The 27,938-nt window shown below is 40.5% G+C and overlaps 2 protein-coding genes across 2 annotated transcripts in view; one reads left to right on the forward strand and one right to left on the reverse strand.

The window, feature by feature from the left end:
- LOC143031077 (ATP synthase mitochondrial F1 complex assembly factor 1) lies at positions 1-27,246 on the forward strand. The gene is made up of 8 exons (XM_076194486.1): positions 1-19; positions 2,149-2,323; positions 5,083-5,227; positions 11,181-11,243; positions 14,059-14,157; positions 16,805-16,900; positions 20,484-20,588; positions 25,301-27,246. The coding sequence occupies exons 2-8, from the start codon at positions 2,151-2,153 to the stop codon at positions 25,481-25,483; spliced, it is 864 nt and encodes a 287-aa protein (XP_076050601.1). The 5' UTR covers positions 1-19; positions 2,149-2,150; the 3' UTR covers positions 25,484-27,246.
- The window catches only part of LOC143031084 (uncharacterized), a 434,563-nt gene that overhangs the window by 102,002 nt on the left and 304,623 nt on the right, over positions 1-27,938 (reverse strand). The window lies entirely within an intron of this gene.

Consider the following 27,938-nt stretch of genomic DNA (forward strand, 5'->3'; position numbering starts at 1 on the left):
ATAAAGAAACTGACAACTGGTAACAACCCACCTTTACCTTGTACTCTTAAACCAGTAACAGAAACAGTCCCACACTAATAAATCACAGACAGTCCAGTGTTTCTTCCCAGATTTCTTGTCAGTGAAACTTGAGGCCTTTATCATTATACAATTTATATGTAGCATTTATTAGATCAGTCCATATACTTGTCAAAAGAATAATAAACTATATATAGTTTAATACATACATATACCAAGGCTTTTTTCCCCCTTTCAAGGGAAGTAGCCAAAAAGAAAAAGGCATAAAATCACCTCCTGGGTGACGGGTCATCCCTGCACCTTGTCCACTGCCCTGGGTCAGAGGCAGTGTCGCAAGTCACAGCACATCCACAGCAAGGCCACTTCATTAAATCGGCGACCCCCCCCTCTCCGTCCCCCCATGCATAAAAGGAGAAGATGGGGAGAATTCCCTTCGGGCTGCGTCAAATTTGGCTCACACATACTACCTTACCCCGCCCATTCCACCTCATGCATCACAACATCATCCATATACAAACATTCTCCATTCACCCCTGTCTTCTGTCCTCTCCCGTCCTTCCTCAACAGACATTCCCCTCTTCCCCAAAGCCCCCTTCACCCCATCTATCCATCTCATCCTAGGACGTTCCCTCATGTTCACTCCCTCCACATCTGCCTTCCATACCTCTTTTACTAGTCTTTCTTTACTCATTCTTTCCATGTGTCCAAACCATCCTAATACTCTTTCATCAACCCTATCTCCCAACTCCCTTTCCACCCCTGTTCTCCTCCTCACCTCCTCATAGTTTAATACATAGTAAGGCAAATTGTCACCTGTCATTTTAATCTACAAATAGCTGACTACAGTGCTATTTTGGACCTATGCCTAAATTCATATGCAGAAATCAGAGTGTCAGCCCCATTGAGCTGCTTCTTCAAATGGAGGTGAGGGCATTGACAAGTGTTGAAGATAGGTGGAAGATGGCTGTGTTGTCTATCTTGTAGGGTCACTATTTACATGTACCCATCATTGTTCCTTCAGAAAGTATAGAACAAGAATAACAGAAGACAGGGGTGAATGGAGAATGGTTGTATATGGATGTTGTGATGCATGATGTGGAATGGGCAGGGAGATGGGGGGTGAGGTAGTATGTGTAAGCAAAATTTGACACAGCCCAAAGGGATTTCTCCTCATCTTCTCCTTTTATGCATGGGGGGACGGAGAGGGGGGGTTGCCAATTTAATGAAGTGGCCTTGCTGTGGATGTGCTGTGTCTTGCGACACTGCTTCTGACCCAGGGCATGGGACAAGGTGCAGGGATGACCCGTCATCCAGGAGGTGCTAAGATGAGAGGGAGGGTGGAGGGGTGTGGAGTGTTTTCAGGGATGGAATGGGTGGGAATGATTTTATGCCTTTTCCTTTTTGGCTACCTCCCTTGTAAGGGGGGAAAAAGCCTTGGTATATGAATGTATGTTTTGAGTTTCACTGACTAGAGTTGTCTTGAGTGAGTTTCACTGACTAGAGTTGTCTTGAGTGAGTTTCACTGACTAGAAAGCCACAGCCCAGTAACAGGAAGAAATATTGTACTATAATCTGTTTTGTATTAATTTAGGTTTGTATCTGTGCATTTGGCTGGTGGGAGGAAGAGAACTTGATAGTATGTGAAAAAGTAGACTAAAGACAAGTGAAGTTCATAGAGAACTTAAGTTTTATCTATTGACTCAGGGCTGGCTCCATGAGTCTGCACCTTCAGATAGAGGTGAATGCTGTTAGAATATGAAGACAGGTTGTAGGGAGATTATCCTCTCTGACATCTGTGTTGTAGGACCATAGGCTTTGAGCATTGGTTTCAATGAATAGAATAAATTACCATTATAGATAATCTGGATTTTATTCAGGTTTGATGTTGAGATGAAAGTGAATTTTTTTGTGAACTCTAGATTGTCATCATATTTTTAATTTCCTTTAGGTTGTTAGTTTGAGCTTAAGTATAGATTGGTGCTAAGAATTTATTTTTGCTGATGTATTTTCAAAAGTTATTATTTATGCAAATAATTTTCCAAATCCATTTTGGTTACTAAAAATGTGTATATGTTAGTAAGTCCTTTACCATACATACTTTTGTACATGTCACTTGTGTTCTTATTTCAGAAATGGTTATGTTTTCTCCAGGCAAGCATCTCATCACCAGGTTAAGATCTGTTGCTCTTTTTGTCCAAAGTCAATCTTTGCGCACAACTCCAGTGATCATGGAAGAGGCTGTGGAAAAACTGAAGGAGAATCCATATTATGATAAATATGCAAAGAAGCTTGAGCAAGTACAAGGGTAAGATTATCCTGTCTCCTAATTCCACCCAAGCATGAGATTTTTTTCATTTCCTTACATCTGTCTTACAGTTGATTTCTATTTTTAACTTGTAGAGATGAATGCTAATTTAATCACTGTATAGGTTTTTCTCGATAAATATGAACTATTTGTATACCAGCTATTTTCTGAAAATGTATAATTTAAAGTGCATTGGAAAGAACAATATATATTATATACATAACATAATATATATATATAAACATAATACATATATATATATAAACATTATATATATATATATACAATATATATATATTATATCAATCACTTCACACTTGATACAGGGCATCCTTAACCACTTCAGTACAGGACTTAAATCTCACGGGCAGCAGCCAATGCCAGCCATATGACGTGTCGTAATAATAATCGCATCATAAAATATAGTCACAGCTTATATCGATCGTTCTCTCTTTCACCCGCGAATTTTGAAAACCACAGAGAATGGGATTCAGGGCGCATTTGGGAGAATGTAAAAACACAGGGGCGACTACAATAAATATAATCAAGACGCCGATATGGCAGCGTCGCGAATCCACTTGCTCCTCATGACGCCTACGTGTGCGGCACCGTATGGAAGGGGTTAAACAAATATAAGGGACCTGGAATGTTTGAAAGCTCTAATGCTGATAAAATTTTGAAGATCACTAAAAGAGTCAAGATAATATCGAAGTTTATCTTTGTCCTGTGAATAAAGGTTAATCACTAATGGCCACTAGTCATTGATGTATATGACCTTGTTATTCATTAAGTCTTGGATCATGCACTGGACTCCTGATTGATGTTTATTACTCTCCCAGAGTTTGTATTGTTCAATCTATGATTAACCCATTCAACTCCGATGACAAGATGTCTTGTCATTTGGTCAAATAAAACAAAAAATCATAAAACACCAAAATGTTTGATCAAACACCAGAAAAATATGACGTCAATCCTCGCTTCGCTCGCAGCGAAGCGAGGACTGACGTCATATTTTTCTGGTGTTTGATCAAACATTTTGGTGTTTTATGATTTTTTGTTTTATTTGACCAAATGACAAGACATCTTGTCATCGGAGTTGAATGGGTTAATACTTTAACCTTATACAAAAATTATACAAGAATTTAAGAAAAAACCAGATGCTGAAAGGTACAAAGATAGGTCACTACAAGTATAGCTCCCTTCCCGTATAATACAACTAGGTAAGTACACAACAATCCATTTCTTTCCTCAAGGTACAGTAAACTGCTTGCAATGTTTTGAAGCTTCCACTCTGAGCAGGCTGCAAGGTTGGATTTCCAGCATGAGAGGTCAAGATGTTAACCACTACATCAGCAAGCCATGATGTATACCTAATTGTAGTGTACAGGAAAGGAGCTACATTCATAGAGACCCTTTGTCACACTTTCTAAATATGTTTCTGTTTTTAGCTTGTAGCACATCTAGGTAATTCCAACAGTTGTTGTCATTCCCTAGACTGTTTGGCTGAGCAGTACTGTCTCCCTGAGGAATGCCATGCCTGGAACAGGCTTTTCCCACAGATCCCTTATAGAGTACAGTGAGTCCTCGTTATACGGCACATATGCGTTCCTGAAATTTCAGGATTTTTTTTTTTTTTTTCCCCAAACAATTTGTCTATTTTGACATAAATATGCATATTTAGTCAATGTTGGAATAATGAACAAATTAGGGAAAAGAAAAAAAATTACTTGATTTCTTCTTATTTAGAAAATGTTAAATTCAGTTATAAGAAAATGGAGAAAAGGACACACACACCTAGCACAAAAAAGAATGTAAGAAAATTAGAACGAATCCAAAGAGCAGTGACAAAAATGGCACCTACACTATCAAATTTGACATGCAAACAAAAATTGGAGAAATTACAACTATCAACACTGGAACAGAGAAGAGAAAGAGGTGATTTGTTGACCATTTACAGAATTATAAAAGGGATGGAAATTCTCAATAGAGACGAGTTACTAAAATGGGACAGAAGAGAAACAAGAGGACACGAAAAGAAGCTAAAGAAGGAAAGTTACAGAAGAGACCTGAAAAAGAATAGCTTCCACATAGGGTGATTGATGTCTGGAACAAACTAAACGTAGAAACAGTGAGAATAAACTGGATGTGGAGAGATACAAAAATGGGTCAACATGAGTATAGCTCTCGTCCCGTAAAATACTAGGTAAATACACACACACATGAAAAATCCAGAAAAACAAAAGTAATTGTCCCTTTATGTAATATCTCAAGGAAATATAGAAATATAATTCTATGATGAACGCTCACTGCGTACTGAAAATGTTTCTTTGCTACCTTCTAGCAAGCCAGCAAAAGTTGCCACAAACTTTAAGATGCACTCAGAATGTTTTCAGACAATGTTCCTATAATTTTCTATACATATAAACATGATATGAAGTCGGAGACAGCTTGAAAGGAGCTTTCAAAGTTGAGAATGGTATGTACTGTTGAGCACAAATGTGGAAAGAAATTGGAAAACTGCATAAACAGTAGCAGATGCTTAACAGGTTAATGATGGCAGGTCCAGTCTCTCCTCATATTATTTATCTGCATGGCTGGGAGACCAACTTGGTCACTGCCATTTGCATTCTCTCAGTTTGGTATATATATCCTTCACTTTGTGTAGAGACTACACTACCATTACATGTCCTTCCCAGTTGCAAAGGTATATAGTATATAACGTTTCATGCTGGCCTCTCATATTCCATTTCCTCGTGCAGATCCTGTCCTGAAGAGTTTGTACAGCGATTCCAGCAGCAGCAGGAACGGTCAAAGCAGCAACCAGGAGGGCATAGCTTTAGCCAGGTTGCTACAAGTGGAAAGTCTACATTACCCCAGGGAGCATATGCCCATGCCCCAGCAAAGGTAATTCAGAGTGGTTGGTGCGTGTGTATTTGTGTTCTTCTCATTCTACCCATCCATCCTTGTACCCCCACCATACTTCTTTAACCCATTCAACTCCGATGACAAGATGTCTTGTCATTTGGTCAAATAAAACAAAAAATCATAATAAAACAACAAAATGTTTGATGATCAAACAGCACCAGAAAAATATGACGTCATCAGTCCTCCTCGAGGAGGACTGATGACGTCATATTTTTCTGGTGCTGTTTGATCATCAAACATTTTGTTGTTTTATTATGATTTTTTGTTTTATTTGACCAAATGACAAGACATCTTGTCATCGGAGTTGAATGGGTTAACACAATGAGGCTCGCTTCACCTTTCTGCTTTCCTTCGATGCCAAGTCTCGGCCCATTCAGTTTCACGGGCAGTCACCTCTTTCGTACAATCTTCTCTTTGCACTCAACCCCTTATAAATGGCTGTTTCTCAGGGTACTTTTCATTTCCCCAAGACATTTAATTTCCTTCCTTACTTTATAATCTTTCTCGCTGCTAGTTCCTCCCCTCATACATACAGCTCATAATTTTTTTGCCTACATTTACTTTCACCCCATATGCCCTCCAAAATTCTGACATATATATCCTAAACCCATTAAACTCCGATGACAAGATTCTTGTCATTTGGTCAAATAAAACAAAAAATCATAAAACACCAAAATGTTTGATCAAACACCAGAAAAATATGACGTCAGTCCTCGCTTCGCGAAGCGAGGACTGACCCAAATGACAAGAATCTTGTCATCGGAGTTTAATGGGTTAAACACATTTGATTGAAAGAACCTCTTTTTTGTGCATGTGTTTTTTTTTGAGGGACAAATATTTGATGAAAAATTATTGGAAGAAAAAAAAATCAAGAAAATTACAATTTTTAATGAAAACTAAATCAGTATCTTTCCACAATGTAATTTTTTTCAGTTTTAGAAAATTATAGCAAGAAACCTGAAAATGAAAATGTCCTAAATTGTGGTAGAGTAGGAAGAGTTTTGGATGTACATGTTCTAAGGGGAGAGAATGGGGAAATATCAGATAAAAAAAATTATTGGAAGGTAAATTGAGACAAAGAAGGAGAAAGAGGAAAAGGAGAGAAGGCAGGGAGGTGCTTAGAGTAAACTGCTGAAATGAGAAAGAAAAAGGGTAGTACAAGAAGAAGCTGAGAGAGGAGTGGGAGGGAGTGAAGGACATAGTAGAACTAGGAGTGAGGATGGTTCAAGAAGGGAGTCACAAGGTGTGCAATGTTGGTGTGTGGAACAAGGAGGACAGGAGTAAATAGAAGGGTAGTGAGTGGTGGGATGAGGAAGCAAAGAAGGTTGTAGAAGAGAAGAAGCAAGCATTCACAGATTGGTTAAAAAATAGGATGAGAGAATCATATACGAGGTACAAAGAAAAGAGAAGTAAAGCATAAAATAAGGGAGGCAAAGAGGAGAGCAGATGTGAAATGGGGTAAGTAATTGTATGACAATGTTTTGAAAGTAATAAAAAGATGTTTTGGAAAGAAATTAAGAGAGGAAGAGGAGGTAAATCAAGTTGAGAAGAAAAGGTAAAAGGTGCAGATGGAGAGATGATAATGGAAGACACAGCAGTAAGAGGATAATGGGCAGAGTATTTTTGGGAGTTGCTAAAAGTAAAGGAGGATAGTGAGGGAATGGTAGTTGCATTGGCAAGTGCTAAGAAAATGATAGAGATGAGTGAGGAGAATGGAGGAGAAATAAGGAAAGATGTGGTGAAATAGTTACTAAAATTATGAGAGCAGGTATAGCACCTGGGTTGGATGGGTGTCATGTGGAGTGCCTAAAAAAGGGAGGTACAGTGATGGTGGACTGGTTGGTGAGGTTGTTTAATGTTTGTCTAAAAGAGGGTAGAGTGCTGGAGGACTGGAGGAGTGCCTGTATAGTTCCACTTTACAAGGGAAAAGGGGACAAGTGTGAGTGTAGTAGTTTCAGAGGGATCAGTTTGTTGAGTGTAATGTGGAAGGTTTATGGGAGGGTTTTGATTGGGAGGATTAGAAGAGAAACAGGGGCATAATTGGTGAGGAACAGTGTAAGTTTAGGACTGGTAAGTGTTGCGTGGATCAGATTTTTGTGGTAAGGCAGAAATCTGAGAAAGTTTCAAGAAAAGATGAGGATGTTTTTTGGGTCTTTATGGATTTGGAAAAGGCTTATGGCAGGGTAGACAGGAAGGTACTGTGGGAGGTATTGCAGATATACGAGATAGGTGGAAAGCTGTGAAGAGTTTTTATGAGAGTAGTAGAGCTGTGTTAGAATCAGAAATGGAAAGAGTAGTTTGAGGTAAAGGTGGGAATTTGCCAGTGATATGTAATGTCTTCTTGGCTGTTCAATTTATACATGGATGGGGTGGTGCGAGAGATAAATGCAAGGGTAATGGGCCAGGAATTGGAGATGGTTAAAGAAAATAGAGAAAAGTGTGAGATACACCAGTTGTTTTGTGATGACACTGCACTTGTAGCAGGATCAGAGGAGGGATTAAGGAGGTTAGTGATGGAGTTTGGGAGGGTGTGCAAAAGAAGGAAGTTGAAGATAAATTTGGTTAAATGTAAGGTGATTGAGATGTACAATGGGCAGAAAATTGGAAGTGAATATTAAGGGAGGGAGACTGTAGGAAGTGGATAGTTTTAGATACTTGGGTGCAAATGTGGCAGGAAAGGGAGGAGTTGAGGTAGAATGTAGATTGAGAGAAGCAAGCAAGTGTAATGAGAAATAGACATTTGGGAATGGATGATAAGAGGAGATTGTATGAAGTAGTGATTTTGTTGATAGCCCTGTGTGAGGCAGAAACATGGAACATAAGAGAGGAGTTTGAATGTGTTTGAGATGAGGTGCCTGAGAAGTATGACAGGGATTACCAGGCTGGATAGAGTCAGAAACAAGGAGGTGAGGAGGAGAGTGGTGGTGGAAAGGGAGTTGGGAGATAGGGTTGATGAAAGAGTTTTGGGATGGTTTGGACACATGGAAAGAATGAATGAAGAAAGGTTATTAAAAGAGGTGTGGAAGGAGTGAACATGAGGGGGAGACCAAGGATGAGATGGATGGATGGGGTAAACGGGGCATTGGGAAAGAGGGGAATGTCTGTTAAGGAAGGAAGGAAGGGAAAAGACAGAAGATAGGGGTGAATGGAGAAAGGTTGTGTATGGATGATGCTGTGATGCATGGAAAGGAGTGGGTGGGGGATGGGGGGTGAGGAAGTATGTGTGAATGATATTCTGATGCAGCCCAAAGGGATTTCCCCCCCCCCTATCTTCTCTTTTTCTGTATGAGGGGGTGAGGGGGGTTGCCAATTAAATGAAGCAACCTTGCTGTGGATGTGCCCTGTCTTGCTACACTGCAAGATGAAGCGATGACCTGTTATCCAGGATGAGCCAAGATAAGAGGGAGTGAATGGGATTGTGATATGGGATATGTGAGAATGGAAAAGGTGGGAGTGGATTTATGCCTTGTTTGGCTACCTCCCTTGTAAGGGGGGAAATAGCCATTGGTATATGTATATAGATTGTGGAAAACAAAATATTGCATATTTGATTTTTTATGCTGAAAGTTATTTGTATCATATCTGTAATTCTTGGTTAGAAAAAATATATATATAAAATCAAAGCCCATGGCATAGGAGGAAAAATGTTAGAATGGGTCAGAGCTTGGATCAGTGACAGAAAGCAGCAGGTCACCGTAAATGGTGTAAAATTCAAATGGAGTGTTTCTAGTGGAGTTCCCCAGGGTTCAGTTTTAGGACCTTTATTGTTCATTATTTACATAAATGACTTGGTCAATGGGATTAATAGTGATGTTTGCAGATGACACTAAAATAGGATGCCTAATTAGGTCAGGAATCAATGCCGAGATTCTGCAAGATGATCTTAACAAATTGTTCACGTGGTTGGTGAAATGGTAAATGGACTTGAATATCTCCAAGTGTTGCATGTTAACCCATTCAACTCCGATGACAAGATGTCTTGTCATTTGGTCAAATAAAACAAAAAATCATAAAACACCAAAATGTTTGATCAAACACCAGAAAAATATGACGCCAGTCCTCGCTTCGCTCGCAGCGAAGCGAGGACTGGCGTCATATTTTTCTGGTGTTTGATCAAACATTTTGGTGTTTTATGATTTTTTGTTTTATTTGACCAAATGACAAGACATCTTGTCATCGGAGTTGAATGGGTTAAACATAGGGCTACACAACCCCGAAAACAGATATAGCTTAGATAGCATGTTTTTAGAGAAAACTGAGTGCAAGAGAAACTTGGGAGTTCTAGTGAGTCCTTAAATCCAGGAAATGGTGCATTAGTGCCAGGAATAAAACTAATAGAGCATTAAGTTTCATTGCTAGGATGGTTATGAGTAGAAGTGCAGAGATAAATCAAACTCTATCTAGCTTAGACCCATCCTTGACTATGCGGTACAGCTTTGGTCTCCATCCTATAGAATGGACATCAGTTCACTTGAATCAGTACTGAGGAGAATGACCAAAATGATACATGGGCTTAGAAATTGACCTTACGAAGAGAGGCTTAGGCACCTTAACTTTGACTCTCTGGAAAGACGTAGAGTGTGGAGTGATCTAATAGAGGTGTTCAAGTGGATCAAAGGCTTTATAGATTTGAATTGGACAAATTTAGATTTAAGAAGGAAATAGGCAAGAATTAGTTTACAATAGGGTGGTCAACGAATGGATTAGACTTAGTAACCATGTAGTGAGTGCTGAAATGATCAGTTGTTTTAAGAAATGGTTAGACAACTTTATGGATGGGGGAGATGACAAATGGTAATGGACATGGAACTGCCTAGTGAGGGCCTTATGGTTTCTTGCAGTCTTCTTCATTCTTATGTTCTTATAAAGATATCCTTTTTCAAGCTGCCCCCACCCTCCTTGAGAGAGACCCATAGGTAGATTGCTGGCCATTATCATGTTCACATCTTTGATAAAAGCAATAGTTGCTTCGAGTGTCACTGACAAGTATTCCACAGCCCCCCCCCCCCCCACACACTGTAGTCAGCACTGGTCTTTGGGCTCTCTAATAGATCTCTCCAAGACGTGAATGGGTACACGAGGATGCCGGTGTCGCTGTATTGATTATATTAATTTTGTAGTCGTAGCTGAGTGACCCCTGAATTCTGTGAACACGAGTATTGTGATGCAACAATCATTTGTACCTCAGGCATCCCATGCTGTGGGTGAAAATTTAACTCGTATTGAAGAGGTCAAGTGGGCCCTACACGATTAATATTGTTGGGCAATGTTCTGTATTGTACAGTATGGGGACGGTTCGTAACGGTTGGGACAGGAGATAGTGATCTCTGAAACCTCTTAGTCACAACTCGAACGGCGGATGGTGTCAGCAACGTGAAATGTTGCGTAATAATATTGATCATTTAGGGTCCCCTGTCATCAGAATTCTATTATATACCAAGGACTTCTTCCCCCTTGTAAGGGAAGTACCAAGTGGAAGCCACACACCCACTCACAACCATTCTACTCCCATCCACCACCCTCATTTCTCTCTCATCTTAGCTCTCCGTGGACGGATCAGATGAATTAACCCCTTCAATATGATGACGCCTACGTAGGCACCATGAGGAGCAAGTGGGTACGCGAGGATGCCGATGTCGGCGTCTTGATTATATTTATTGTAGTTGTACTTGCGTGACCCCCATACTCTGTAAACTGGCTTCATCATATTTTCTATGGTTATCAAAATTCACGGGTGAAAGAGAACGAGCAATAGAGCAGTGACTTTATTTTTTATAATGCGAGTATTATGATGCAACATCGCACGTCTGGCAGCTCATGCTGCCCGTGAGATTTTGGCCCGGAGTGAAGGGGTTAATCAGAATGAAATATTCAAATTATGTCAATGTAGTGAAATTATAAGGATCTTATTTTTATTTTTTGTTTATTGCAGAGCCTTGATCGTATCATGAAGATGGAGTTGTTGAAGGACAAGCCTGCTGATGAGATCAAATATGTGAGTAGGATGTAATGTTCATACTAATGTACAATAATTTTCCAAGCTCACATCTCTTTCTCTCCCTCCCTCTCTACATAGGCCTGCCAAATTTAGAATACATCTTATGTATATACATACATACACAAAAAATGCACTGTTGATTGGATTTAAGAAAAGAAAGGAAATAATGATTTCCGTATGCAGACGCTCCTCAACTTATGTTTTAGTTACGTTCCAAACGGCCGAACGCAAGTTGAAAATGAACGTAAGTTGTTACTGTACCATACATCCGTAAATTCTATTACCGTATCTTATAAAACACTCCTAGATCATTAATTATACACATAACATTGTAAAATGATAACATTAATTTCAAATAAATTAAATTCAAGCAACATAAATTGAGATGGTGGAGGAGGAGGGGAAGGAGGAGGATGATAGGCAAGGCACGTTCAGTCTGTCATTTGTGCCATGTAAACAATGGACGCAGCGTCATGTGTAAGTATCGTTTGAACTATGGAGAGCGTGCTTAACTAAAAAATTCACTAAAAAAAAAATTACAATTTTTTTTTTTTTAGTCAGTTCAAACATAAAATAAAAAAAACGTAAAACGAATTAACGTAAGTAGAGGAGCATCTGTATTTCGATCACTTGCTGTGATCCTCTTCAGTGGAATACATATTCCACTGAAGAGGATCACAGCAAGTGATCAAAATATACGGAAATCATTATTTCCTTTCTTTTCTAAGATCCAATCAACAGTGGGTTTTTAGTGTACTTATTAATGTGTTATGACATTACTTGGCAGTGATATACATACATATACCAAGGGCTCTTTCCCCCCTCATGAAGGAGGTAGCCAAAATCACAAGGCATAAATCCACTCCTACACATTTCATCCCCACACATACTCCACTCCCATTCACTACCCCTCCCTCCCTCTTTTCTTGGCTCCCCCTGGATGATGGGTCATCATCCTTGCATCGCCCATTGCCCTGGGTCATAAACAATACAGCAAGACAGCACATCTAGAGCAAGGCTGCTTCATTTAATTGGCAACCCCCCCCCCCTTCTCTGTCCCCTCATGCAGAAAAAAGAGAAGACAACAGGGAGAAATTCCTTCAGGCTGCATCAAAGTATCATTCACACACATATTTATACATGGTAAACCAACTGTTTTCTGAATTCATCTCTCTCTCTCTGTAGTGTATGTATTATCATTAAAAAGGCCAATTATTAGATCTGATTCTGTCTATATATGAAGGGCTTCTTCCCCTATATAAGGGAGGTAGCCAAGTGAAAGGCATGCACCCACACCCACCCATTCCGTTACAATCCACCACCCTTGTCTTCTTCTCATCCTAGCTCCTCTTTGATGAAGGTTCATCCTTGTCTCCTACCCACAAACAGGTCTGAAGTAATGCAGCAAGACAGGGTACATCCACAACAAGGCCACACTTTACAAAGGATTGCAAAGGTGGAGCATGCCGACAGGAGACCTTTTGGTCCATAACTAGGTTGGATGCAAAAAATATATATAAATGATAAAAAAGAAAATAGATAAAATAAAATAAAAAATCTATTAATATAAATAATGATAAATAAAATGAATAATACATAGGTAGTTGAATGATAAACAAACAGGTAAATAGTAAATAATAATAAACTGACAAATAAATAATAATAAATGGAAATCAAGCAAGTAATAGATAAATAATAACAAAGAAATAATCACATAATATCAAATAAATGGCAGTCATTACAGCATCTTGCTTAAATGTTTATCTAAACGAATCTTAAAGCTTCGAACTGAACTACATTGCACTGCCTCTGCAGGAAGTTTATTCCATTCATTAACTACACAGTTGGCCAAGTTGTTTCTACCCACTGCTTACTAAATGGCCAAAAAGACGTACCTACATATACCAATGGCTTTTTCCCCCATACAAAGGAGGTAGCCAAAAAACAAAGGCATAAAATCCATTCCTGCATACTCCACTTCCGGCCACTCCCTTCCTTCCCTCCTCCCTCTGATTAATTGATATTGTCTTTTTGGCCTTTGAAATTGTACTGCAAAGGCCAAAAAGACAATATCAATTAATCAGCTAAAGGACTGATATTGCCAATTACTGATTACCTGCCAATTAATTAGTTTAATCTTAAGGTGGACCCTATTGTACAGAAGTGCTGGAAAATGAAGAAGTTGAAACTTGGGAGATGGGAAAGAGTAGATTCATGGGGGACAGCAGAGAAGAGTCATAGTAAAAGTTAAAAAAAAAAAAAAAGTTCTTTTCATCTACACATTTGAGATAAAGGCAGATGCTGTGTATTGCTCTGTTTCGTAAGGGTGCTTCTAAGATGTGTGGATGATATTTTAACCACTTCCATATGGTGACGCCTACGTAGGCGTCATGAGGAGCAAGTGGGTACGCGATGATGCCGACGTCGGCATCTTGATTATATTTATTGTAGTCGTACCTACGTAACCTCCATTCTCTCTAAACTGGCTTCATCATATTTTCTATGGTTATCAAAATACACGGGTGAAAGAGAACGAACGATTGAGCACTGACTTTATTTTTTATAATGCTATTATTATGACGCAACATCGCACGTCTGGCAGCCAATGCTGCCAGATGTGTTATGTGCCCCGGAGTGAAGGGGTTAAAGGGGGGAAGAAGAAGAAGAAGCCACTGGTATATCGATAGATAGTTAGCTTCCAGTATCCCTAAAGTTTTTGACAGTTTATGATTATGCAGTCAGTACCCATGTATTGTTAGTAGTATCATGTTTGATTTATTTATTCATTTTTTTGTTTGTTTATTCTTTACAGATTTGGAATGAACACTTTAAGAGTAAGGAATGCATCAGTGGAGTTATGGATGCACAGCTCTATGAGAAGATTCATCACAATGGCATGCAATATCCTACAGTAAGTAATTTTTTTAGAATGTCCCCTGTGGGGCTACGGGAGAAGGATGCCTTGTCCTAATCCCCGTCCCGTTTTTGTCGCCTCTCACAATTCAAGTGGGGAGACTTGGTGGCAGTATTCTTTCCCCCCACCACAGGGGACCATCATCCAGGAGGTGCAAAGATAAGAGAGAGGATGGAGGGGAGTGGAGTATGATAGGGATGGAATGGGTAGGAGTGGTTTTTATGCCTTTGTTTTTTGGCTACCTCCCTTGTAAGGGGGGAAAAGCCTTTGGTATATGTAAGTAAAAAGTTGTTGGACTATATTCTTAGTTTTGGATAGCTGTTGTCAGTCAGTAACTGTAATCTCCAACAGTTCATTTGAATGTCTATCAATCTATGTACCAAGGGAGGTAGCCAAGTCAAGAGGCATGTACTCACTCCCACCCATTCCACTCCCATTCTCCACCCTTTCCTCCCTCTCATCTTAGCACCTTGTGGATGGTGGGTCATCCCTGTATCCTGCCCATTGCTCTGGGTCAGAAGCAATGTAACAATACATAGTACATTGTTGTCTGTAACCCTAAGTTGTATATTTCTACAAGAAGTCAGGAATTAAACTATTCTAATTCTGTGCAGGAAGCTATATTTTCACTGCCCTTCAAACATTCTCTCTCTCTCCTCTCTCTTTCTCTCCTGTCTCTTCCATGGCCTCTAATTTTCCTTTGTTCCCACTCCAAGAATCTTTGTCAAATATATTTATACCTTTCCTGGCTCCAAACATTGCTATTAAATTGCCTCTCCTTCTCAAATGTTGGCAGACCCAAAATACTTAGTCCTTTCTTTATATGTTTTATCAGCAAGATTTGGTACCATTTTAGTTGCTACCCTTTTTTTTTTTTTTTTTTTTTTTTTCTTCTTTTTTTTCTTCCTTTTTTTTTTTTTTTTTTTTTTTTGCAATTGTTGACAAAATTGTCAAAGTAAACACTATATGAGGAGGAAACTTTCATTACCTCTTCTGCTCAATGACGCCTACATAGGCGTCATGAGGATGCTGCTGTCAGAGTCTTGATTATATTTATTTTGTAGGTGTAGCTGAGTGACTCCCAGATTCTGTGAACTGGTTTGATCATGTTTCCTGTGTTTATTATTAATCAGAGTGAAAGACAATGAGTAATACAGCCGTGATTTTATATTTCATAACACAAATAGTGTAATGCATTGTACATTTGACATCCGATGCTGCACGTGAGATTTTGACTCGTATTGAAGAGGTTAAAAGTTCATTTTGCTTGTTGAAGCTTTTTCAAGCAAAATTGCTATTTCCTCCTTACAAGGAAGGTAGCCAAAAAACAAAGGTATAAAATCCACTTCCGACCATTCCATCCCTACATACTCCACTCCCATCCACCCCCTCCCTCTCTCTTATCTTGGCTCCTCCTGGATGACGGATCATCCCTGCATCCCTGGGTCAGCAGCAGAGTCACAAGACATAGCAAGGCCGCTTCATTAACCCATTCAACTCCGATGACAAGATGTCTTGTCATTTGGTCAAATAAAACAAAAAATCATAAAACACCAAAATGTTTGATCAAACACCAGAAAAAATATGACGTCAGTCCTCGCTTCGCTCGCAGCGAAGCGAGGACTGACGTCATATTTTTCTGGTGTTTGATCAAACATTTTGGTGTTTTATGATTTTTTGTTTTATTTGACCAAATGACAAGACATCTTGTCATCGGAGTTGAATGGGTTAAATCGGCAACCCCTCCCTCACTGTCCCCTCATGCAGAAATGGAGAAGACAGGGTGAAATCCCTTCGGGCTGCTGCATCATCAAATTATTTTTCACACATACTCCCTTCCCCCCTCCCCCATCCACTCCCCCTCATGCATCTCAGCATCATCCATACATAACCATTTTTCATTCACCCCATCTTCTGTCTTCTCCCTTCCTTCTTCGACAGATATTCCCCTCTTTCCCAATGCCCCTTTTACCCCATCCATCTCATCCTTGGTCGCTCCATCATGTTCACTCCTTCCACCTCTGCCTTCCACACCTCTTTTACTAGTCTTTCTTCATTCATTCTTTCCATACATCCAAACCATCCCAATACTGTTCCATCAGCCCTATCTCCCAACTCCCTTTCCTCTCCCTTTCCATCCTCATATCATATGGTGTCTACTCTGACCATCTCTGAATTTTTTCTATTTTGTTTAAATCCTTTTTCTGCTTGTGGCGACGACACCATTGCAGCATACTCTGGTTTAGGGAAAATCAGGGTTTTGATCATCTGTTTCATTGTGTATGCCTGTGTAGGCATTCCTTTTATATTCCAGCACAGAATGTAAATCTCCTCAGTGGTCATTTTGATGTGTGTTTCTGGTGCCTTGTTTTTCTGCAGTGATCACTCCAAATCACTCACATCCATCACCTTTGTAATTACCGGTATATCAATAACGAATCTGTAGAGCAGTGATAACCTAATCTTACCTATATCCATTTCCAATATCCTGTATTTCTTTGCATTGAAATAATTCATTTCCCAGTCCCAACTCTATCCAGGTTTCCAGTTAGAACCAGGGTAATTAATTAATTTTCATTGATTTCACAGGAAACTTGTCTCATTTTTTCCATTGTCTGACCCTATCTGTAAAATGTATTGGCAGTTTGTGCTACCATTGATACGAGACCAAGGCTACGAGTTTATTCTGGTGCAGTTTGCAAATCAGGAGGCCCACTTCACCCCACTTGTCAATTATCAGGTAAGAAGAAATATAATACACTCTCCTGTATATTGATAAAAAATATATATATATAATAATGTACCGTAAGTCTTTTACCTACAATTGCAGTTTTGACAGTAAGTAGCCTCATGAAATTTGGAATGTAAAAGATCCTTTGAATGGTCATTGGATGAATAATTTAGAGTATCGCTACTTGCGGTGGAGGGCAAGGCGTTAGCAGTTTGGACCCCGCCGCCACAAACAAAATCCACCGTAAGGGGCACTGTCGCAGTCTCCTGATAGGGAGAAGACACAATATTAAACCGAATCATCATCATCAATAGATTCTTTAAAGTACAGAGCTCCATTGGTTGGGAAAAGTCACCTCTAATGTGTGAGGTTCAAAAGCTACATGAGAAAGTATTTTAGGTTGAAAGTCGAGAGTGAGTAAAGTGATGAGATGCGCGGTGAGGGATGAGAGTAGCAGTGAGTTTGAGGTAAGGCTTAACCCATTAAACCCCAATGACAAGATTCTTGTCATTTGGTCAAATGAAACAAAAAATCATAAAGCACCAAAATGTTTGATCAAACACCAGAAAAATATGACGTCAGTCCTCGCTTCGCGAAGCGAGGACTGACGTCATATTTTTCTGGTGCCTGTATAGTTCCTCTTTACAAGGGAAAAGGGGACAAGTGTGAATGTAGTAGTTTCAGAGGGATTAGCTTGTTGAGTGTAGTTGGGAAGGCTTATGGGAGGATCTTGATTGAGAGGACTAGGAGAGGAACAGAAGGAGTAATTGGTGAGGAACAGTGTGGATTTAGGACAGGTAGAGGTTGTGTAGATCAGATCTTTGTGGTAAGACAGATATGTGAGAAAGCTATAGGAAAGGGGAAGGATGTTTTTTGGGCTTTTATGGATCTGGAAAAGGCTTATGATAGGGTAGACAGGAAGGCACTGTGGGAGGTTATGCAGATATACGGGATAGGAGGAAAGCTTCTGGGAGCTGTCAAGAGTTTTTATGAGAATAGTAGAGCTTGTGTCAGGATTGGAAATGGAGAAAGTGAGTGGTTCGAGGTAAAGGTGGGACTTCGTCAAGGATGCGTTATGTCGCCCTGGCTGTTCAACTTATACATGGATGGGGTGGTGCGAGAGGTAAATGCAAGGGTAGTGGGCAAGGGATTGGAGATGGTTAAAGAAAATGGAGAAAAGTGGGAGGTGAGCCAGCTGTTGTTTGCAGACGACACTGCGCTTGTGGCAGGATCAGAGGAGGGAATGAGGAAGTTGGTGACAGAGTTTGGGAGAGTGTGTGATAGAAGAAAGCTGAAGATAAATGTGGGTAAAAGTAAGGTGATGAGATGTACAAGGGGTGAAAGTGGCAGTAGACTGGAAGTGAGCATTAAGGGAGAGCGACTGGAGGAAGTGGATAGTTTTAGATACTTGGGTGCAAATGTGGCAGGGAAAGGTGGAGTGAAAGTGGAGGTAGAATGTAGATTGAGAGAAGCGAGTAAATGCCTTGGTGGATTAAAGAGTGTAATGAGGAATAGACATTTGGGAATGGATGCTAAGAGGAGACTATATGAAGGAGTGATTGTGCCAACAGCACTGTATGGGACAGAAACATGGAACATAAGAGAAGAAGAGAGAAGGAGTTTGAATGTGTTTGAGATGAGGTGTCTGAGAAGTATGATGGGGGTTACTAGGCTGGATAGAGTGAGAAATGAGGAGGTGAGGAGGAGAACAGGGGTGGAAAAGGAGCTGGGAGATAGGGTTGATGAAAGAATATTAGGATGGTTTGGACACATGGAAAGAATGAGTGAAGAAAGACTAGTAAAAGAGGTGTGGAAGGCAGATGTGGAGGGAGTGAACATGAGGGGAAGTCCTAGGATGAGGTGGATGGATGGGGTGAAGGGGGCTTTGGGGAAGAGGGGAATGTCTGTTGAGGAAGGACGGGAGAGGACAGAAGACAGGGGTGAATGGAGAATGGTTGTATATGGATGATGTTGTGATTGCGTGAGGTGGAATGGGCGGGTGGATGGGGGGTGAGGTAGTATGTGTGAGCAATTTTGACGCAGCCCAAAGGGATTTCTCCCTGTCCTCTCATTTTATGCAATGAGGGGATGGAGAGGGGTGGTCGCCGATTTAATGAAGCGACCTTGCTGTGGATGTGCTGTGTCTTGCGACACTGCTTCTGACCCAGGGCAGTGGACAAGGTGCAGGGATGATCCGTCATTCAGGAGGTGCTAAGATAAGAGGGAGGGTGGAGGGGTGTGGAGTGTATTCAGGGATGGAATGGGTGGGAATGATTTTATGCCTTTTTCTTTTTGGCTACCCCCCTTGTAAGGGGGGAAAAGCCTTGGTATATGTATGTATGATTTTTTGTTTTATTAGACCAAATGACAAGAATCTTGTCATTGGAGTTTAATGGGTTAATTAAAGGAGAGGTTAGAGAAAGTGGATAGTTTTAAGTATTTAGGGCCAAATGTAACGGAATGGAGGAGTTGGGGTCAAGGTAAACTGCAGAGTGAGGGAATGATTACTGTTTTACCTACATACATACACATACCAAAAGCTTTTTCCCCCCTTATAAGGGAGGTAGCCAAAAAATAAGGCATAAAAACCACTCCCACCCATTCCATCCCTATCACACTCCACTCCCCTCCACCCTCTTCCCTCCCTCTTATCTTGGCACCTCCTGGATGACGGGTCAGATGCAGTCGGCATCTTGTTTATATGTATTTTGCAGTTGTAGCTGAGTGAGTGACCCCTATAGTCTGTGAACTGGCCTGATCATATTTTCTGTGGTTATTAACCCATTCAACTCCGATGACAAGATGTCTTGTCATTTGGTCAAATAAAACAAAAAATCATAAAACACCAAAATGTTTGATCAAACACCAGAAAAATATGACGTCAGTCCTCGCTTCGCTGCGAGCGAAGCGAGGACTGACGTCATATTTTTCTGGTGTTTGATCAAACATTTTGGTGTTTTATGATTTTTTGTTTTATTTGACCAAATGACAAGACATCTTGTCATCGGAGTTGAATGGGTTAACATTCAGAGTGAGCAAACCAGTTGTAACTTTACTACATTTTATAATGCGAGTATTGTGATGCATCATCGTACACCAGGCAGCTGCTGCCGCCTGCGAGAATTTGACTCGTATTGAAGAAGTCAAGGGAGGCGGAAAGGAAGAATTTAGGTGTTTGAGATGAAGCATTTGAGAAGCATGGTAGGGTTTGTGAGGAGGAGGTGAGGTGAAGGGCAGGAGTGAAAGGGAAGCTGGCAGATGGGGTGGATCAAAGTGGAATGGAAGTAATGAAGAAGGACTAGCAAAGGAAATGTGGAAGGAAGAGGTGGATGGAGAGAACTTGGAGTCGGGGTGGGGGGGGGATTGTTGGGGTGAATGGAGCTGTGGGTAAAGGGGGAGAGGAATGCCTGTAGAGTAGGGAAGGGAGAAGACGATAGATAGGTGCGAGTGTAGAAGGTTTGTTAACGGATGGTAATTTGACATGGTCTAAAAGGATATCTCCCTCTGCGACTACTCGTCGTCGATGGATGAGGAGGAGGGAGGGTTGTCAAGTGATGAAGTTTAAAGATGTGTTCTTTTGTTGGATTTCCAGGCATATCAGGAGAATGCACCCGAGTGTTTGACCATGGTCCACTACACGGATCTGCAAGAGAAGAACATTGTTCTCATGCATGGAGAGTTTGATAAGAACATAATAGTAAGTACATTTTAATCTCTCTCCCACAGGGAGAGACACAGTCAACAGAAATTACCCAAAAATCCAGAGAAAAGTAGTAAATAATTGTAGAAATTAAAATTATTAAATTATTTATATATATATATATATATATATATATATATATATATATATATATATATATATATATATATATATATATATATCCTTCTCTCTCCCTCTCTCCCACTCTCCCTCTCTCCCTCTCCCCCTCTCTCTCCCTCTCCCCCTCTCTCCCTCTCAATAACAGAATAATTACTTCTGTATCTATATGTTTATCACAACACATTTTACCTAAAATCTTATGATATTCAAATCTTATATAGTTATACCTCTATAAAACCTAAATATTTTGGAGATGAAGCATTTAAGGAATATGTTTGATTCAATAAGCGTTTATAAATGAATGAGGAAGAGACGATGCAACCTGAGGGGGATGTTCTTGTCTGCTCTGCAGATTTCTCAAGTGGATGAGGAGGGTCTCACCATATACTAAAGTGGGATACATCCCTTTTTTTTTTGGACCACCCTATGAGGGGTGGATAAATGAAAGTATACATCCATCCTACACTCATCCACAACCTTAATCCTCCCATGGATGAAACGTCAGCCCCATCATCCAGCACAATGTCTGAATCAAAGGTAAGACGCAGCACTTCCACTACAAGGGCCAACATATGTTGGCCCTTGTAGTGGAAGTGCTGCGTCTTACCTTTGATTCAGACATTGTGCTGGATGATGGGGCTGACGTTTCATCCATGGGAGGATTAAGGTTGTGGATGAGTGTAGGATGGATGTATACTTTCATTTATCCACCCCTCATAGGGTGGTCCAAAAAAAAAAAAGGGATGTATCCATTTGTGATAAATTAGCATTTATTATTGAAAAAAAAAAAAATTGTAGACATGTCTTACAGACATGTAAGTCTTGTGTGGTGTAAGTTTTTTTCCCTCTACACCACCATTTTGCAAGCACAGCTCAACAATTTGTAATGTGCTCAATCCAAGCTCCTTGGTGCTGAATCACTGTGGCTACTCGCACATGGAAGTTTGTAATGACCCTGTCCAACATGTCATGGGGAATTCTCTTAGTCTCTGTTTGAATGTTATTCTTGAGCGCAGCAACAGCTTGGGGATTGTCAGCATAACCCCTGTCTTATAGGTATCCCCACAGAAAATAACCCAATGGGGGGGAGGGCGGGGTCTGGAAAATGTGCAGGAGGCCAAGAGTAATCGGTCCTTATGACGGGAGATGAGCCCGTCTTCAGGGAAGTAGTGATGGAGGTATTCAAAGTGAAGCATTGCAGGAATGCTGTGTTGCTCCATCCTGCTGATATATTGCAAAGTTTTCCTTGTGATGATACATACATACATATACCAAGGCTTTTTCCCCCTTACTAGGGAGATAGCCAAAAAGGAAAAGGCATAAAATCATTCCCACCCATTCCATCCCTGAAAACACTCCACACCCCTCCACCCTCCCTCCCATCTTAGCACCTCCTAGATGACAGGTCATCCCTGCACCTTGTCCACTGCCCTCGGTCAGAAGCAGTGTCGCAAGACACAGCACATCCACAGCAAGGCCGCTTCATTAAATCGGCGACCCCCCCTCTCCGTCCCCCCATATAAAGGAGAAGACAGGGAGAAATCCCTTCGGGCTGAGTCAAAATTTTGCTCACACACACCACCTCACCCCCCATCCCCCGGCCCATTCCACCTCATGCATCACAACATCTTCCATATACAACCATTCTCCATTCACCCCTGTCTTCTGTCCTCTCCCGTCCTTCCTCAACAGACATTCCCCTCTTCCCCAAAGCCCCCTTCACCCCATCCATCCATCTCATCCTAGGACATCCCCTCATGTTCACTCCCTCCACATCTGCCTTCCATACCTCCTTTACTCTTTCTTCACTCATTCTTTCCATGTGTCCAAACCATCCTAATACTCTTTCATCAACCCTATCTCCCAACTCCCTTTCCACCCCTATTCTCCTCCTCACCTCCTCATTTCTCACTCTATCTAGCCTAGTAACCCCCATCATACTTCTCAGACACCTCATCTCAAACACATTCAAGCTCCTTCTCTCTTCCTCTCTTATGTTCCATGTTTCTGCTCCATACAGTGCTGTTGGCACAATCACTCCTTCATACAGTCTCCTCTTAGCATCCATTCCCAAATTTCTATTCCTCATTACACTTTTTAATCCACCAAGGCATTTACTCGCTTCTCTCAATCTACATTCTACCTCCACCTTTACTCCACCTTTTCCTGCCACATTTGCACCCAAGTATCTAAAACTATCCACTTCCTCCAGTTGCTCCCCCTTAATGCTCACTTCCAGATTACTGCCACTTTCACCCCTTGTACATCTCATCACCTTACTTTTACCCACATTTATCTTCAGCTTTCTTCTATTACACACTCTCCCAAACTCTGTCACCAACTTCCTCAATCCCTCCTCTGATCCTGCCACAAGTGCAGTGTCGTCCGCAAACAACAGCTGGCTCATCTCCCACTTTTCTCCATTTTCTTTAACCATCTCCAATCCCTGACCCTCTACCCTTGCATTTACCTCTCGCACTACCCCATCCATGTATAAGTTGAACAGCCAGGGTGACATAACGCATCCTTGACGAAGTCCCACCTTTACCTCAAACCACACTCTCTCCATTTCTAATCCTGACACAATCTCTACTACTCTCATAAAAACTCTTGACAGCTCCCAGAAGCTTTCCTCCTATCCCATATATCCGCATAACCTCCCACAGTGCCTTTCTGTCTACCCTGTCGTAAGCCTTTTCCAGATCCATAAAGGCCCAAAAAACATCCTTCCCCTTTCCTATAGCTTTCTCACATATCTGTCTTGCCACAAAGATCTGATCTACACAACCTCTACCTGTCCTAAATCCACACTGTTCCTCACCAATTACTCCTTCTGTTCCTCTCCTAATCCTCTCAATCAAGATCCTCCCATAGCCTTCCCAACTACACTTAACAAGCTAATCCCTCTGAAACTACTACATTCACACTTGTCCCCCTTTCCCTTGTAAAGTGGAACTATACAAGCACTCCTCCAGTCCTCCGGCATTCTACCTTCTCTCCAGCAAACATTAAATAACCTCACCAACCAGTCCACCATCACTGTGCCTCCTTTTTTAAGACATTCTGCATGGCATCCATCCAGACCAGGTGCCTTACCTACTTTCATTATCTTAACTGCTGCCTTCACTTCATCCTTCCTTATTTCTCCTCCATTTTCCTCACTCATCACTCTCATTTTCTTAGCATTTCCCACTGCAGCTATCTTTCCCTCCCTATCCTCCTTCACATTTAGCAACTCCCTAAAATATTCTGCCCATCTTCCCCTTACTGCCTTCTCCTCCATTATCATCTCTCCATCTGCACCTTTTACCTTTTCTTCTCTACTTGATTCGCCTCCTCTTCCTCTTAATTTCTTTCCAAAACATCTTTTTATTACTTTCAAAATTTTCTGTCATACTCTTACCCCATTTTACATCTGCTCTCCTCTTTGCCTCCTTTACCTTTTTCTTTACTTCTCTTTTCTTTTGATGATAAATGCTATTTTATCACAAATGGATACAGCTTTTTGGACCACCCTGTGTAAGAAGGAAAAGATTGTTTGGTACATGTAATGTATAACAAGATCTATGATTATGAAACCCATTTTATAGGGGAAATTACCTATTTACAACACTTTGAAATGTACAAAACAACTGTCATGCACTGTAGGTTAACTTATCAGCAGTGTTACTATAATTAGGTTTTAGGAATATTTCTGCCTCTTCTTGCTATATAGTACATACATATACCAAGGGCTTTTCTCCTTTACAAGGGAGTTTTGCTGTATATCCATATGGAGGTGAGAGTGTTGACATGTTTTTGACAATCAACAGGGAGAACGAGTTGGCACCTTAGAAATCAGTCCTGCAAAACACACAAGTCTTTAGCATTTCTAGAGAAAGAAAACAAGTTGCAAATAAACATATACCCCATCTAGAGTATTGGCGGCTGTATGTTATTGTGGGGTGAAAAGCTGCTCAGTAGCATCCAGTTGATACTTTAGGATGTATATGGCTCACCCCTATGGACCAGAGCCACACATCATTTTGTCTGTGATAGAGGAAGCCTCTATTCATAGTGAACATAAGGGATCGAGGATGAGATGGATGGATGGGGTAAAAGGGGCATTGGGAAGGAGGGGTGAGTGGAGAATGGTTGTGTATGGATGATGCTGTGATGCATGGAAGGAAGTGATGGGGGTGAGGGAGTGTGTGTGAATGATATTTTGACACAGCCTGAAGGGATTTCTCCCCGTCTTCTCTTTTTCTGCATGAGGGGACAAAGGGGGAGGGTTGCCAATTAAATGAAGAAGCCTTGCTGTGGATGTGCTGTGTTGCATTGCTTCTGACCCAGGACAGTAGGCAAGATGTAGGAATGAACAGTCATCCAGGAGGAGCCAAGATAAGAGGGAGGAAGGGGGGTGAATGGGAGCAGAGTATGTGGGGATGGAATGGGTGGGAGTGGATTTTATGCCTTTGTTTTTGGCTACCTCCCTTGTAAGGGGGGAAAGGCCATTGATATATGTATTTATTTATTCTATATTTTTTTTATCAACTTTTTTGTAGAATGCCATTGAAAGTTTAATTTCTTTCTTTTTTTTTTCTTTGCAGAATGCCCATGAAGCTCAGTTTCTCGCTAATCAGCTGCAAATGTATTATGGAGGTTCGAGCGAGGAGAAACTGCAGCTCGTTAGGGATTTCCATAACAAACCCAGTGAATTCAAGCATGCTGAGCTGATCCAACAGATTGAGAACATTGAGATTGATGTGGTTCGTCAGGGTGCCAAGGATTAATGAGATTTCTCTTACAAGATACACAATTGGAAAATGTGCACATAACTAACTGTATATGCTTTATAATGATGATGTACTCCCTGAATTTCATTGTGGGTTACTTAGAATTATTTAGTTCAACTGTGGATCGAGTCACTTTATTTTATTTAAATGTCTTTCTCTTCAGGGTAACTGTGTAAAATGCACATCTTCAGCGAAGGGCTTGTTGACATCAGTCTGATGTACTCTTTAGTGTCTTGGTCATCAGGACATAACCAGGCAGTTTTAACCAGAGGGAGAACAAACTGAGGACATGTAGGGAGGGAAGGATGGAGCTTGATGGATTGACTTGAAATGATGATATTAGTCACTCTTGCTTTTAGTTTGACTGACTGACCAAAAACCCACAGCCTTGCGGTGGCTGGCTAGCACTAGTTCTCAGGTCCTCCCATAGATCTCTTCAGGAAGAAACTTTGGACTGTTGTTTCTATTGTACTTGTGTTTTGGGACTATTTCTGTGTCAGCTGAGAGTAGTAGGAGGGGAGTATTTGCTGGTTGGCAGCACTACTTCTTTAAGAAAATGGAGGTATTGAATTTGATGGAGATCTGGGGCCCACCCAGAATGGGGAGGGACTAAGTGTCCCATCCCTTGAAGCTGCTGCACCTCTGGAGAGACACAAGTGAGTTGACGGACTTGAAAATTGATCAGCAGGAAGAGGATCCTCTCAACCATCCATCTACCAGTTGACCCAGTTGATCAGAATATGATGACTGTATTGGGTATTGGCCATTATAGGAAATGTGAAGGGCATCGCTGTGCTGATCCAGAAACCGTCTTCTCAAAAAAGTTATCATTAGTCTCAGGTCTCGTATATTGTACGGCTCTTCATCAGTTTCTGTCTTCATTCGTGCTAATTTGTTAATTTCAATCATATTAGAGTTTTTATTGTCATTATTGTTGTTTTTATTCAGCCAGCAGATGCGGCAATGAACATAAATATGGGCACTTTTTTATCAAAAGATAAAAAGTAAATTGTATGTATATATATATATATATATATATATATATATATATATATATATATATATATATATATATATATATATATATATATATACATATATATACACATGTATCACTGTAAACATGATAGTTTGAAAAGGTATAGCATTGACTATTCGGATTGAATTATGAAAGTGGAAGCCATTTTGAGTTCAAACATGAGATGTAGATTTTTAAAGTTCTACAGCTTCTTCAACAGGTTATACTATAGAGCCTTATTTAAGAACAGTGGGATGAAACAATGCAGACACCTTTGGAACCTGATATGGAACAAAAAAAAACAAAAAACTAAATTGATGTTTCCTGTTTGCCAAAAGTAAAGATGCCCATTTTCAATTTTTCTGCACAAGGGGATGGAGAGGGGGAGTTGCCGATTAAATGAAGCGGCCTTGATGTGGATGTGCTGTGTTTTGTTGCATTACTTCTGACCCCCCAGGACGATAGGCGAGATGTAGGGATGACCCGTCATCCAAGAGGAGCCAAGATGAGAGGGAGGGAGGGGGTAGTGGATGGAAATGGAGTTATGCCTTTTGACTTTGGCCCCCTCCCTTATAAGGGAGGGAGAAAAGCCCTTGGTTTTGGTATGTTTGCCAAAAGAAAATCCAAAATAGTACCATCAAGTGAAAGACTTGGGACAAAATGGGATCTCGTTTGATTATTAACCCATTAAACTCCGATGACAAGATGTCTTGTCATTTGGTCAAATAAAACAAAAAATCATAAAACACCGAAATGTTTGATCAAACACCAGAAAAATATGACGTCAGTCCTCGCTTCGCTGCGAGCGAAGCGAGGACTGACGTCATATTTTTCTGGTGTTTGATCAAACATTTCGGTGTTTTATGATTTTTTGTTTTATTTGACCAAATGACAAGACATCTTGTCATCGGAGTTTAATGGGTTAAGATTCTGTTTTGTCTCAAGTCAAATAGACATATATACCAAGGGCTTTTTCCCCCAGACGAGGGAGTTAGCCAAAGTCAACAGGCATAAATCCACTCCCACCTATTTCATCCCCACATACTCCACTCCCATTCACCATCCCTCCCTTCCTCTTTTCTTGGCTCCTCCTGGATGATGGGTCATCCCTGTATCTCATCCACTACCCTGGGTCGGAAGCAGTGCAGTCAAATAAAAAGAATTAAATAAATTCAGGAAGAAAAAATGACCAGGCAATTTGTACAAATGTGTACATATGATTAATGTATGTTTATAAACAATGTACATATGCTTATTATTTGTTTATGAACAAGATCATATCTTTTATTGACCCATTGTCAACATAAGTATTTTCATGAATAATGGCAATGTTGCAGTGTTAACATGGGTAACATAGGCCTGTTTAGTTTCTAATCATAGAAACGTGTTAAAGAAGATTGAAATTATTATTTTATTTTATATATGCTTTATTTT

The sequence above is a fragment of the Oratosquilla oratoria genome, chromosome 12, assembly GCF_046742065.1.
Source record: "Oratosquilla oratoria isolate Oo_2021 chromosome 12, ASM4674206v1, whole genome shotgun sequence".
Lineage (NCBI taxonomy): Eukaryota > Metazoa > Arthropoda > Malacostraca > Stomatopoda > Squillidae > Oratosquilla > Oratosquilla oratoria.

Coding starts and splice junctions, on each gene's coding strand:
- LOC143031077 (XM_076194486.1), top strand. CDS start 2,151: ATGGTTATGTTTTCTCCAGGCAAGCATCTCATCACCAGGTTAAGATCT. Junction 11,244..14,058: donor CTGCTGATGAGATCAAATAT/GTGAGTAGGATG, acceptor TATTCTTTACAG/ATTTGGAATGAACACTTTAA. Junction 16,901..20,483: donor CCCCACTTGTCAATTATCAG/GTAAGAAGAAAT, acceptor TTGGATTTCCAG/GCATATCAGGAGAATGCACC.